We start from the raw sequence: 14218 nt of genomic DNA on the forward strand, positions 1-14218 counted from the left end.
TTTGTTGTTGTTGTATTATAATTTTATTTTATTTTTGGTTCCAGGGATTGAACCCTGGGGTGCTTAACCACTGAGCCACATCCCCAGGTCATTCATTCATATATATATATGAGTGTGTGTCTGTGTACACACATGTATACACAGATATTTTTTTCCCCCTGGGGATTAAACCCAGGGCCTTGTGCATGCAAGGCAAGCACTCTATTAACTGAACTATATCCTCAGCCCTATATTTTATTCTGATACAGCGTCTGCTGAGTTTTTAGGGCCTTGATAAGTTGCCAAGGCTGGCTTTGAACTTGAGATTCTCCTGCCTCAGCCTCGAGTGCTGCTGGGATTACAGGCGTTCGCCACGGTGCCCAGCTGGTGCATTATAATTATAGACATCAGTGAGACTCATTGTTATGAATCTGTACATGCTCATGATTTAACAATATAATTTGGTTAATACTGTTCCCCAGTATTTCCCCTCACCCTACCTGGGTTCCCTTCCTCTTACTCTACAGGTCTTTTCATAACAATCACCCCCATCTTTCTTTTTCTTTATCCTCTCTAGTTTCCATATATGAGAGAAAACCTGATCTTTGACTTTTTAAGTTTGGCTTACAAACATGTTAATTTCTAATAGTCCCTTCATTTCTAAGTGTTTTCTCACTGGTGAAACAGGGCAAGCCTCTGCTTCACATATCTGTCATGAGATGAAAGAATTGTAAACAGAATTACATACCACATCCTCAGTTATTAGAACTGTTATTACTTCCTACAATGGGAAAGAAGTTGGCTTTTTATTTGTTCCATGTGTTATTCTTTTTAGCTGGCTTCCAATCTTCTGACTTCTGACCCTCTTCAGTTCTGAGCCTGACACTAGGGAAACCAGTAAGGCCACTGGTGCTCACTCTGCTGTCATTCAGCCCAGGTCTGTAGACAAACTGCCTCCAGAGATCAGCGCCTTCAGCAGCCCTGAGTGGGAGTGTGGCTCTGGCCTGGGAATTTGAAATGCTGGTGCCCCAGGGTGAGGCAAGCTGATGATGTGAGGGATGCATGTCTGTGCTTGGAACTATGGACAAGGCCCCTATGTCATATCCCATGGGAACACTGACCAGCACCCACATGTAGAGAGAGACAGGGCTCAAACGCTAGTTTGTACAACAAAGTACACGGGGGCCTACATCTCTATGCATGCAGGTGCTCTCTCTGAGGCTTCTCAGAACAGGGGGGGGCGGAGCAAGGGGACTTTGACAGTTCTAGGACATCTGTAATCCTTGGAAACACTGGGAATGTGTATGCACAAGAGGCGTCAAGTTCTTTTAAGATTGTCATAGGATGGGCTTTTTCCCAGAGTGTATCTTAATCTGTATTAGTCTTTCATTGTACATTTATTCTTTTTCCTTGGCAGTACTGGAATGGGACTGAACCCAAGGGGTTATACATGTTAGGAAAGTGCTCTACCATTGAGCTCATCCCCAGTCTTATTTTGGTAGTTCTTGAGTTATCAACTGGACCAGAGCTAAATGGGGATAGCATTTCTCTCTTTTTATTTTGTACTGGGGATTGAACTGAGAGGTACTTTACCACCTCTGAGCCACACCCCAGTCCTTTTCATTTTTTATTTTATTTTGTTTTTTAAAGAGAGAGAGAGAGAGGAGAGAATTTTAATATTTATTTTTTAGTTTTCGGTGGACACAACATCTTTGTTTTGTATGTGGTGCTGAGGATCGAACCCGGCCGCACGCATGCCAGGCGAGCATGCTACCGCTTGAGCCACATCCCCAGCCCTCATTTTTTATTTTGAGACAGGGCTGCTTAGAGCCTTGCTAAGTTGCAGAAGCTGGCCTCAAACTTGTGATCCTCCTGCCTAAGCCTCCAGAGTTGCTGGGATTACAGGTGTGCACCGTAGTGTTTGGCCCTCTATAAGGACAGTTTTGCTTGCTGTTGTCTGCCCAGGGCTCTGCTCAGGGCTTGGCACATGATTCATACTCCAAAATGTGTGCTGAGGTGGAATCCTTCATTAAACCCTGGGCTGACCTTTTTCTCACTCCCTTTCCCAAGGAGTACAGCTGTGTTTCACAGTACTCCTCCTTGTTCTAGAGAACCCTTGCACCACAGCCCACGCCCCAGAAGTCACCTGGAATGACGATATCTCCGAGTCCTAGCATAGCAAAGTTGTCTGCTTCAAGGCCCTTCTCCAGCAGGTCCTGGGGAAACACCACTGCAGGGAGAGAGAAGGGAGGAGTTGGCTGGAGCCCAGCTTACCCAGACTCCCCACCCCCACCCCTGCTGTATGAAATGCACACATCTGTGTTTCTCGGGGGCAGGGGGCTGATGATCGCAGGCCTGCTGGCAACAGCTCCATCTGGAATCACAGCTGGTTAGAGTGGGGAGAAATCTGGGGTCAACTAGGCTGAGGGTTTAATGCCTTTGTTGACCACACAGTTCTGACATCCATAGGTTTTCCATCTGACAACAGGAGTGTGGACAGATGGCGGTACTTGTTCTGAAGCAGTGTGAACCTGGGCTATGGACTCTTTATGTACCAAGGGAGAAAAGGCCATGCCACTGCAAATTCCTTGATTAAAGTCCCTTACTCAGAATCCTGCTGCAGCTGTTAGCAGGGAAGTGGTTACAAGTGGGCTTTAGGACCGGCGCCTGGCTCTGCTGTCTTGTTGCACAGGTTACTCGGCTGCCTTAGTTTTCTTACTTGGAAGCACTCCCACGGGGTGGTACTGAGGGTTAGATAACCTGAACCACAGTACTGGCTGCTATGCCATGTCTTCTAACCCGTCCCCGATTTTGTATCTTCCTGGTGGTGGTTCGAATGTGGTGTATGACTATGCCAAAGAGGACAATCCTGTTTCCAGAATTCCTGCCTTTCTTTGTGTCTAGGGGTGTTTACACGACTCAGCTCTGGGCAACACTATGCACACGGAGGTGCCCTGGGGCTCGTGCTAAAATGCAGAGATATCCCCTGTCTATGTCTTCCTTGTTGAATGGGACTCGAACCCATTTAGTATGACCTTCAGCATATGTGCTGTTTTTTTTTGGTACCAGGACATGACCACTGAGCTACACTGCCAGCCCTATTTTGTATTTTGTTTTATTTTTGGTGCTGGGGATTGTACCCGGGGTGCTTAAACACTTAAGCCACATCCCCAGCCCTTTTTAAATATTTTATTTGGAGACAGGGTCTCACTGAATTGCTTAGGGCCTCACTAAGTTGCTGAGGTTAGCTTTGAACTAGCAATCCTCCTGCTTCATTCTCCCGAGCCTCTGGGATTATAGGCTTGTACCACTGCGCTGGGCTTTTGTATTTTATTTAGAGACAGGGTCTCATTGAGTTGCTTAGCGCCTCGCCATTGCTGAGGCTGGCTTTGATCCTCTTGCCTCAGCCTCCCAAGCAGCATCACCGCACCTGGTCCTGCCTCAGCCTCCCAAGCAGCACCACCTTCCGGGTAGCATGTGTGCTTTGCTATTGTTGTTGAAGATGGGGTCTTGCTGTGTTGCTCATGCTGGCCCCGAACTCTTGGGCTAATGTGACTTTCCCACTTCAGCCTCTGCAATAGTTGGTACTACAGGTGCTATCATGCTTGACCAGCATCTGTGCTCTTAATCATTCAGCTCTTGAGCCTCATTTCTAGAAGACAAGATCTAGGCCAGGTGCAGTGGTACATGCTTATAATTCCAGCTATTTAGGAAGCTAAGGCAGGAGCATTGTTAAGTTCAAGGCTGGCCTGGTAAACTCAGCAAGACCCTGTCTCAAAATAAAAAATAAAAAGGGCTCAGTGGTAGAGCACCTCTGGGTTTGATTCCCAGTACTGCAAAAACAAACAAACCAACAAACTTTAAGACAACAGATCTCCCCAATCTAGAAAATCAGATTCCAAGCACCAGAAACTAAATATGAAAGTGTCACTTCCCTGTTCAGAGCCTTACAATGGCTCATCCACTGCTTAATGGGCAGTGTCAAGTTCTTAGGCAGGAAATCTTGGCTTCTCCAAATCTGGCTTGTCTCCCCCTTTCCAGTCCCTTCCTTGCGGCCCTGCTGAACTCAGCTGCACTTCCTCTGTGCCTCTGTAGTTCTTTGCTCCCAGGGTGTCCCATGCGTTTTCCTGCTTCTAGCCCTTTGCTGAAGTGGTAGACTCTTCTCAAATACCCATGCTACCCTTGAATCCTTGGTAAATGAGCATTTCTTCTTTGCGACCCAGGAAAGGTACTCCTGACATCCTGGCTGGGATCGCCAGGCTCCCCCATCCCTGGGCTCACCCATCGTAGCTTGTGGGGCATGAATTTCATGTGGTTTGTCCAGTATCTGTGTCCTTACTTTAGAGAACAGTCCTCCCTTCCCTGATAAACTTAGTTCTGGAGGCTGCCAAGTCATACTCTGACTCCTGGCCTTGGGGAGGACAGTAAACCAGGCCTGGGGAATGTTGACCACCTTCCTGATACTATCTTCTCCTTCCTTGCTATCTTGTCTGACTGGTTCTGGCCCCCTTTGAGCCTCGTGACCCTGGAGGGTGATTTATGGTTAGTCTAGGGCTGAGACTCCAAGCTAATCGCGCTTTTCCTATCTCCCTTTCTAAAGCCCAATTTGGACTAGGGTCTGTCCAAATCCCAATATTGGTCAGTAAAACATGAAGGAGGCTGAAAGGGGGATTTGAGGAGAAAGACCCCTTCCCTGATGGGACACAGTTTCCCCTTTGCGCCTCTGGACGTGGCCTGTGAGAAGCCAATGCCAGGAACTGTCATTCCATCTAGGGACCATGAAGGACTGAGCCAAGTGACAAGTGGACGGAGATTGGTGGGTTGGGTGAACCAAAATAACCCTGGCTCTTGGTGACTCCACTGAGGGTCATTAACCCACCCCTGACATTTCCTAGACCTGGGCTTGCTGTAGTATAACCAAATTTCCCCCTTCTTTAACGCTGCCAATAGTTGGGACTCCCCCAACCCTTTTCTTTTTAGCTGTGTTGGGGATTAAATCCAGGGTCTTGTGCATGCTTGGCAAGTGCTCTATCATTGGGCTACCCCCCTCACCCCCACACCTATTTGGACTCGGGTCTGTCTAAATCCCAATAATGGTCAGTGAAACATGAAGGAGGCTGAAAGGGGGATTTGGGGAGAAATACTTATGAACAATGGTTATGCTGAAGAACAAAACTAAGGCTGTGTAAGATGTGAGATGGGGAATACTGCTCTCAGTTCTCAGCACAGAGGTCTCCTGTTCTGGAAAGCCCCTGTCTGCCCCCCAACAGGCTGTTCCCCACTCCTGCTCATTTACCACTACACTGCATCATTACCAAGCAGCCCAAGGTCAGGGCCTGGGCAGAAGGCAGCTACTCATGAACACAGCCAAGAGAATCCACGAAGAAAAGGAAACCAGGCTGGAGAGACCCATGAGATCTTGGAGGAGGAAAAGGTATGTGAGGAGGAGATAAGGGAGAAGTATTGACCAAAACAGGGACCATAAGCCAACTGGGGAGGGCAGGGTGTGTTCCCCACTGTGGGGTTGATCACTTACATTTTATTGGCGCCTCAAATGACTTGGCCACAGTCACCATAACGTTGGTACCGAACACCTGGAGGAAGAAGAGAGGAGTCTGAAGGGAAGTGAGGGGCTAGATGGGAAAGAACAGTTGTCCTTGGACTTCTGGATGTGCTGCTGCCTGACATGTATGGGGAGTGGGACAGGGGGGCTGGCAGGCCCAGAGCAGATCTGAGGTTGAGCAAGGTGGCCACTCATCCTGGTTCTGAGCAACAAAAAGAACTTCAAAGGTGACTGCCCCAGCCAGGTAGCCTGTCTGTTCAGGGTTCTGTCCCTTCTGAGAGATAAAAACCCTGGGCACAACCCACCCCATGGGAGAAGAGACCACCTGGGTCCAGGGAAAGTGTGCTTGAGCTGGGTTGACCTCAGTCCCTCAGTGGGGCCTCATAGAGTGAGTGTGGTAAGTCTTGAAGCCCAGGGCTGGTGTGCAGCCAGAGCACAGCCAGCCTGTCCTCTAGGTCAGGGACCTTGATGGACCCATTCTACCGCCCTTGTCTGAACATCCCTGAGCCTCAACTTGGTTTTTTACAGAGATGTGGGATTAAGTTATGCTTCTGCCAGGGCCATGAGGGTGGGTGAATGTCCCCGGGCACTGAGTGCGATCTTACAGATTGCCCCCGAGAGGACCAGCTCTGGGGTACTGACTTTTATCAGACAACTGCCATTTGGGCCAGAGAGACAGAGGAATAGGGAGGTAGGAGGTTAAAGCTGGAAATCCTCGGTGTCTCTGCTGACTCACCCAGAAGACGTCGTAGATGAAGAGTCCACCCAGCAGGATGCAACCGGTGCTGACGTTGTTCAGGTGCAGAAGTTCCACCCCATTAAGGGAGAAGGCCAGGCCAAAAAGATTGTTGGCAATCCAGTGCTGGGGAAAGGAAGGGGTGAGACCAGATCGCTGTGCCCCCATCACCCCAGCCTCCCTTTTTGCTCAGGTCTAACTACTTACCTTCCGCAGCAGGTACCAGACGCCAACGATGCTGCTCAGGCCCAGGCACACCAGGTCCTTAGTGTCAAACTCATAGTTGACGATCTCTGGGCAGAGAAGCCAGGTAAGTCCACTCCCCAGGGCGGGACTGTCCCTCCCACATGTCAGCCTCTGGACTGAGGAGGGCATGGCTGTGGGCACTGTCATAGGCCCACAGGCCCAGGGGCTCAGCCGAGGCTGCCCCAGACTGGTGAGAATATTAAGATGGGGAGAGCTCACTGGAGCCTCCCCTAGTCCCCCAAATTTTCTAGAGAAGGTTAAAGAGACCTAGAGAGAGTACAGATTTAATACAGGTTCAGTGGGAAGTGGTCCTTGGTGCTGGAAGCACAGGCTCTGCCACTGGTAGCTAGGTAACCTTAGGGAAAAGCAGTTCCCTCTCTGAGCTTCATCTGTGAAAAAAGGCAATAGCACCTCCCTCATAGGGCTGCTATGGGAGTGAGTCTGTCCTTACAATGTCCTTAGCACAGTGCGGGGTACACAGCAAGTACTCAATGCCAGCTGTTACTGGTCTTTAGCAAGGTCCTAGTACATTCTGGAAACTCTACTTTGCTACCAAAGAAATCAAGGTTATTGGCACCCCTAATTCATTAGCAGAGGAAGAAGAAGGAAAGAGATGGAGGACTGGAGAAAAGGCAGGAGGGAGTTCCTGTTGCTGCTCTTGTGGGGAGCCCCCAGTAGACATCCGGATGTCAGACCCATTCTCAGTTGCTTCCAAGCTTCCTAATGAGGAAGCCCAGAGAGGTGGTGAAGGTTGGCCAGGGTCTCAGGGTGCAGTCACTCCTTCCAGATTCAAGTGCAGCAGACTGCTGCTTGTCCCCCAATTTCTGTTTTCTCCTCTGTGGTAAGAGCACCCTAGTTTTTTTGTTTTTGAGGCATCTGTTGAATTTATTCAGCATAACCACAGAGGCATCGTCACCATGCTGTCACAAACAGACACAAAACACAAATACGACACAATATCCATATTTAGCACAAGTGGATTTCTTCTAAGGCTCATTTATATGTCTTCATGTGCCACAGGCCATCATTTAAATAATGGATATTTTCAATGCCGATTCCTTTGTTGACTTTCTCGATATCTTCTGCAGACATCTTCATGACTCCCACACACAGAGCGTGCTGTTTTCCTTCTGCCATGACCGCAACAATTGTATCTTCCGCGGCGGGATAAAGCTTTGCGCCAGAAGAAGTTAAACCCGGGCACATGATATTTGCGCCACTGAGCACAAATTTGATGGCTCCTTTATCAACCTGCTGGTGTGGCAGGATGAAAGGGTATTTGTGAAGTAATCTTAAGGTTGGGTAAAAAGGCCCTTTTCTTTGCCTAAAAAATAGTAACTCTCCATTTACCGTAAGGATTTCCATATGCTCATGGCATCGGACTATTTTGACGGGATCTTTCTTCGGCATGATTTGATTAAGCCATGGCTCGATACCTGGAAATTGCTCTATCAGTTGGTTCTTGATGCCCTTAATAACTGAAGTTTTCAACTGGATGCAGTTGGATACATTTTCCTTTTCGTCAAATTTCTTGAACATGATCCAAGGCGAAGGAAGTGGTGCCGACTGGGGTGGGCAGCAACGAGAAAAAATGAGATGCGGCCAGTGTCCGATGATCTCCGTGCTCCAGGAAGGCCGGTGCGGATGGTCGCGGCCGTTGTCGCTAACCGGAAGACGGGTCAGCCGGCCGCGCTTTACGGCCCCGTAAAATGGACTACTTCCGCTGCTCTGAACCCCACGTCAGCGCTCGGCCGGATGTTCTTCCCACTAGCGATCCATTCCAGTGGGGGCAGCGGAAAGGGCGGGGCGTGGGCAGGCAGGAGTGACGGAACAGCCGGTCAGGTGGCCGGAAGACTCTAGGGGCGCGGCTGGTGGTTCCTAACTGGACATGAGGCTGACCCGCTCAGGTCATGTTCTCCACCTTTCTCCAACACCCTTTGTAGCTAAATGAGCCCACGACAGGGATGCCTATCCTTCCCTCTGGCTGCAGTGTGAACTGATGGTAGACATCTCGGACCCGGGGGGGTCACCACTGAGTATGGCAGAGCTTGAGACAGATGGGGCTTGAGACCCTACAGACTCTACGGGGCAAGCTTAGCTTTTTAAAAGAAAACCCCATCAATCATTTATTTGGCACAGATGCACTAGAGATGCAGAGAGGGATCACAACATCGCTGCGCTCTAGGGACAAAGCAGGATACGCTAGGCACCAAGAGAGTGATACCTTCTGCAAGCTTAGAATTTCGGGGGACGAGAAAGAAAGAGAAGAGGGAGATCTTCCATTTGGTTAAGCCATTGATGATCTTGCTGTATTTGAACCCAGGCTGTAAATAACCTGTTAATCCCAGCCTCTCTTAAGGTCCCCATGGTTTTCATTAAAACAAACAAACATACAAAAAAACAAAACAAAAAACAAAAAAACCCCCCAAAACTGTGGAGTCTCCTTTTCCAAAATTTTAGGTGTGACCGTAATCACACTAAAAATAGACCCTATAAAATGGTCACGACAGAGGGGTTTTACTGAGTGCTTATGTGAGCCAGGCAGTGTGCTGGGTGCTTTCCACTCATTTATTCCTATTCCTAATAATTGTGCCTATGAGGAAGGTGCTAAATTATCATTTTTACTTCATAAATGGCAGGGGAAAACAAAACAAAAAATCCCCAACAAAATCACCCGGTGCTCAGGGAGGTAAGGCATTCACCTAGAGTCCCATGCCTAGGTGGTGGCAGAGCTGGGATATGAACTAAGCCATGAGATTCCAGAGCCAGCCTCTTCCATCACTTATACTACTGAAGAACCCAATATTGGAAGGACAAAGGGGAGTGGAAGGGAAGACACCTAAGACATACCACAGGGAAAGTGGGTGGCACTGACCTTCCTTGTTTTCCCCAGAGCCCTGTGTGAAGAGCAGCTGAAACTGTCGATTTGGGAAGCTGGCTGGAAAAAACTTATTCATGAAGGGGCTGGAAGGAAAGACAAAGCTGGTCGGCAAACACAGCCCCCATGGGCGACCACGGCTCTCATAACCCCCACCAAGACCCATTTAAAGCTCTATCTCCTGGCACCCTCACAGCTGCCCTGCCAGGTAGGTGCTATTGTTCTCACTCTATAGATGAGAAAACCCAAGTTCTTAGAGGGTAACTTGCCCAGGGTCACATAGGGAGATAACGTCTGAGCCGAGATTCAAACCTAGGTGTCTGAACTCTTAGTAACTTCTATATCGCCTCTTTATTTTACCACACACAGATACAGAGTTTAGGCAGACAGACTTTTGTGTAAAACAGTTTTTAGATGAGTCAGGGATTCCCAAGTCTGGCCCCCACACCACCTATATGAGAGCCCCTTGTCAAGAAGCTCATTCCTGGGCTCCTTTCTAGACCTACCAAGTCGGATGACCTGATAGTCACCCCACCCCACTCCAGAATTTGCTATCCTACTTTCCAGCAACAGGCTGAGTTTTACAAATACACCTGGAATTGATCAGCCAGATGAATCATAGCCCCCAGGGCAGGATTACCCCCATATTCACTTCTTCCATGAGGCCTCACTTGCTCAAGACCAGCCTGGCCTCATGATTACCCAGTATGCCCCACTTCCTGGCCAGGCAGGGAACAGATGTTATTTTCCACACCATCTTCGGAGCAAGATAGCCTACAAAGGCCTCTTGGCCCAGCCTGGTCTTGGGATTGGTAATACTGTGGAGCGGCTACCAGCCTTGGCAACCCAGGCCTGAACCCTGCTTTGCCACACACCAGCAGTGTGGTCCTGGGAGAACCACTTCAGTGGCAGAGTCTTCTTGGGCTTCAGTCTCCTCACCTGGACGTAAGATCATAATACTACCTGTCTCAAATGGTTGTGTGACGATAGAAAGCAGGTAGATGAGCGGTTTAGCCCAGCCCTGAGTCTTGCAGCAGGGATGTTGAAGAACTGTGAACTTCTGTCATGGTGCACTCTTCTAGAGCCTCAGCTTGAAAGCATGTGACATCAGATCAAGTTGGTAATGAGGAAGGCAAATCCCAACTAACAAGTAAGCTGAGGAAGGCAGGAGGTGCCCAGGTCACAGTGGTAAAGGCAGGGATAAGGGAGCTCTCTTTTTAATAGCTTGCTGGCTTGAAGAAGGATGTGGATTCAAGAGTCATCTCTGGGCCTGTTTCCCCACTTGCCAAACTGTTGATCCTTCAAAGCCTACCAGGGCTTAGGTGTGAATATGAGAGGCCTTGTAAAAAGTGATGTGGTGGGCACGGCCTGGGGTCAGGAGGCAGCTTCCATAGCACAGTTTTGGGGTGGGAGGCAGAAGCTGGGATGGAGAGACTAGAAGCTACTTTCAGCTCAGTTTGCAGAAATTGCTTTTGGGGAAGTCTAAAAATCAGGGTGTGTGTGGTAGATGTGGGTAGGGAGGTGACCTGAGGAGCTAAGACCTTCACCTCTTCTTTGGGACTGGCCTCTTCTTTGGGAGGTTAGTTCTCCACTTGTCAACCAGGAGAGTAGGGATGGTTAAGAACACGGGTGCTGGAGTGACACTTCGTAGATTCAAGTCTCAGTTCTCATAATAGTTGTGTGAACTTCTCTTTCCTCATCGGAAACACTACAACAATAGCTTTCTCATAGAAATATTAAAAGAATTAAGTGAATGCTGGGGATTGAATCCAGGATCTGATTCATGCTAATCAAGTGCTCTACCATTGAGGAATACCACTGGCCCCTTAGACTCAGGTCTTTGTTACTGAGCAAAGATGGGCTGCCGGGCATGGTGGCACATGCCTATAATCCCAGCTATTCGTGATTGAGACAGGAGGATTGAGAGGATTTATTTTAAAAAAATAAAAAGGGCTGGGATGTAGCTCAGTGGTAGAATCCTCCGGGTTCAATCGCAAGTACTGTATAACACAAGGGAAGTCACATGATCTTGCTGGTGTGAGTCTATAAACTTGAGGGTAGGGGCCCAGGTTATCATTTCTGACCCATCCGGGCTAGCCATGGTGTCTGGAGACACGTGGTAAATGCTTGCTGAACAACTCTGAATGCACTTTCGTAGAAGGCACAGATTCTTTCTGGTCTTTGATGGCTCACATTAAACCTAAAGGTCACTGCTTCCTGCTAAGAAACCACATCCTGGTGCCCTTATCTGGGAGTGGAAGGTAAGGGTTAGTGAAACTGATGATGTGGCTTGTTCCTCCTGGGGTGGCAGATTTGGGCCTTCTGTTCTCCCAGAGTTAGCTGCTTGGGATATAAGCTCAGTCAGCGGTGACAAGAAATAAGCCCAAGTTCCTTTGCCAGGAGGATGTCTGGGATTTGGCTAGGGCTTGAGTTTTGGTGACTATAGATGACTGAAGGCAGGCTGTGGTCCCTGCCTTTCCCCAGGACAGGGAGCTGTGGTTTGTTCTTGGAGGCCTGAGATGGGTGGAGGGATCCTGAAGGAAGCACAGCCTGGGCTGCCATGGCTTGGGGCTCAGCTCTGCTCAGTCTTTCCGCAGACCTCTCCTTTCCAACTCTCAGCACAACATAGGTCCGCCCTCCTTAAGCCTCTCTTTCCCTCATTTTTGCCCAAACTGAAAAGAATATTGGCTTTGGAGTCAGACAGACCAGAGCTCAAAACCTAACTCTGCTCTTATCAGCTGCAAATCCTGGTGGTCATACACCCCCTTCTGAGCTCCATTTCCGTCTTGAACTTTTGCACCTTATGAGAGTCCCGAGGAAGCTCATGTGACTTTCTTTGAGGAAAGTATTTAAGAAAATTCAACTTAATTGAAGAACAGTCAATTGAATCTGTATCAACTCTCTAAAAAATATGATTAATTGTATTTCCCCTTTTTATTAAAAATTATTTTCAAAAAAATTTCACTGGATTTCTTTTCCATATACATTTTACAATAACATTTTCATTCATTGGACAGTCTTTGGTTCCTATCAGATTTTTCAGTGGACAGTTCTGACCCTGAATGGTGAGCACACTTCTACCCGCAGCCATCCGTTATTTTAAAAGATCTAATTTTCCCAGGTCAAATTTTGTTGCTCTAAGTTTTATTAAGAAAATGATTTTTCTGTTAGTTTCTAGTCATTAACAAATTTTACAATGTGCAGTTTTAGCAAAGCTGATGGTTTTTTCTTTTCTTTTTAGTGGTACTGAGGATTGGATCCAGGGCTTCATGCACTCTACCACTGAGCTATACCCTAGCCCTTTTAAATTTTGAGATAGGATCTTGCTAAGTTGCCGAGGCTAGCCTCGAACTTGAAATCTTCCTGCTCATTCTGAGTAACTGGGATTATAGGCATATTCCACCGCACCTGGCTCTGTTGGTTTTTCTATTGACAATATCCATCACTAACAATAGTGAATTGGTTAGAAGACAGAGAAACAATTGTTTCTTGGCTAATCTGTAAGAAATCTGGGACAATGTCTCTCAGTTACTGTTCTAAACGAAAAAAAAAATGTCTTTGGTGTCAAAATGATAAAGGTTCTAAACACCCTGCTTGGGAAGTTGAATAGAGAAATGACCTTTCTTGCAGGGCTGCTGAGATAAAGTGAAATAATTCCTCAGCACACAGTCTAGCAGTAGCTTTCAAGATATATTGGCTTCCTTCTCTGTGTAGTGATAGTTGGGTTGTGGGGAGAACTGGGGTGTCAAGCCTTTTACAGATGGTAGGGTGAGATGAGCTAGACTTGCAGGGAGGGTCTTCATCAGTGTGGAAAAGAAGGGGACCCTGTGCCTGGAATGATGGCTTCCCACCCGTTCCCCAGGTTCATCATGACTACAGAGGTCTGTCCTGACAATGCTAGGTTCTCTGGACCTTGGTTTTTCAGGATGGGGAATGGGACCAGAGATCTCCCGAGTTGGCTAGAAGCAGAGTTTTTGGGTAAAGGGTCAGTGAAGTAAAGACAATACTGACTTCAGTCTCAAAACCATAGCTGAAGAACCAGCTATGTAACCTTGGGCCAGCTTCTCTACTCCCCGAGTGCCGCCTGGCACTGAGCCCTAGGCAAGCCACACACAGCGTGGCTACTCTGATCCTTCCTGCACCTCTGTGAGGACAGTCTATGGTCTCTATTTTATAGGTGGAAAAACTCATGCTCAGAGACTTGAGTAACTTAAGAAAATTACAAAGCTGGCAGAGCCAGGCCTTGGTCCCAGGGTGCCTCTGGAGCCTACGTTCTGACCGCCACTGTCCTGTCAGCATTCCTGGAGAGTAAGGCCACGCCCAGCTGGGTGTCCATTGTCTACAGAGGCAGACCTGCTCTTTCTCTTGACTACTCTGGGAACATCCTGATAGTGAACCCTCAATAGGCATGGTCCTTCTGGCTCCTGGCCTGGTCTCTCTTCGGCACCTCTTCCAGTCCTCCTACCCTTGAAATCTTAGTTCAAGTTGACTTCCTTTCTTCTGGGAACTTTTCCTGGTCTGCTGCCACTGCTCAGTCTTACCAGTGGTTTTCAGCCTGAAGCTGTACAAGTTCCAGTTGTTGAGTGGAACAAGGCTGCCACAGGTCTGCAGTGCACAGGCTAGCCCTGCACAGGGAGAACGCCAATGGGAGTTCCCTGCCCTGAGAACACTGGTTCAGATCACTCACCCACAGAACTGTCATGAGCAGGTGGTCTGAGCAGGGAGGTGGTGGCAGAAAGATGGGTTCTGGGGCCACACAGATCTGAGTTTGAATCCTGGCGCTGTTGCTTATCAGCTGTATCACCAGAACAGTTTT

The 14218-nt window shown here is 48.3% G+C and overlaps 2 protein-coding genes across 4 annotated transcripts in view; both read right to left on the bottom strand.

The window, feature by feature from the left end:
• The window catches only part of Hm13 (histocompatibility minor 13), a 44247-nt gene that overhangs the window by 14245 nt on the left and 15784 nt on the right, over nucleotides 1-14218 (bottom strand). For all 3 annotated transcript variants that reach the window (XM_015481924.2, XM_015481916.2, XM_015481907.2), the window contains exons 4-8: nucleotides 9400-9488; nucleotides 6486-6571; nucleotides 6279-6404; nucleotides 5516-5573; nucleotides 2126-2209 (exon numbers count right to left, since the gene is read on the bottom strand). In XM_015481924.2, coding sequence (XP_015337410.1) covers nucleotides 2126-2209; nucleotides 5516-5573; nucleotides 6279-6404; nucleotides 6486-6571; nucleotides 9400-9488 — 443 coding nt within the window. The remainder of the gene's footprint in view (nucleotides 1-2125; nucleotides 2210-5515; nucleotides 5574-6278; nucleotides 6405-6485; nucleotides 6572-9399; nucleotides 9489-14218) is intronic.
• Mcts2 (MCTS family member 2) lies at nucleotides 6578-9393 on the bottom strand. The gene has a single exon (XM_015481935.2). The coding sequence runs from the start codon at nucleotides 8061-8063 to the stop codon at nucleotides 7518-7520; it is 546 nt and encodes a 181-aa protein (XP_015337421.1). The 5' UTR covers nucleotides 8064-9393; the 3' UTR covers nucleotides 6578-7517.

Source organism: Marmota marmota, unplaced genomic scaffold (assembly GCF_001458135.2).
Source record: "Marmota marmota marmota unplaced genomic scaffold, marMar, whole genome shotgun sequence".
In the NCBI taxonomy this organism is placed as follows: Eukaryota; Metazoa; Chordata; class Mammalia; order Rodentia; family Sciuridae; genus Marmota; species Marmota marmota.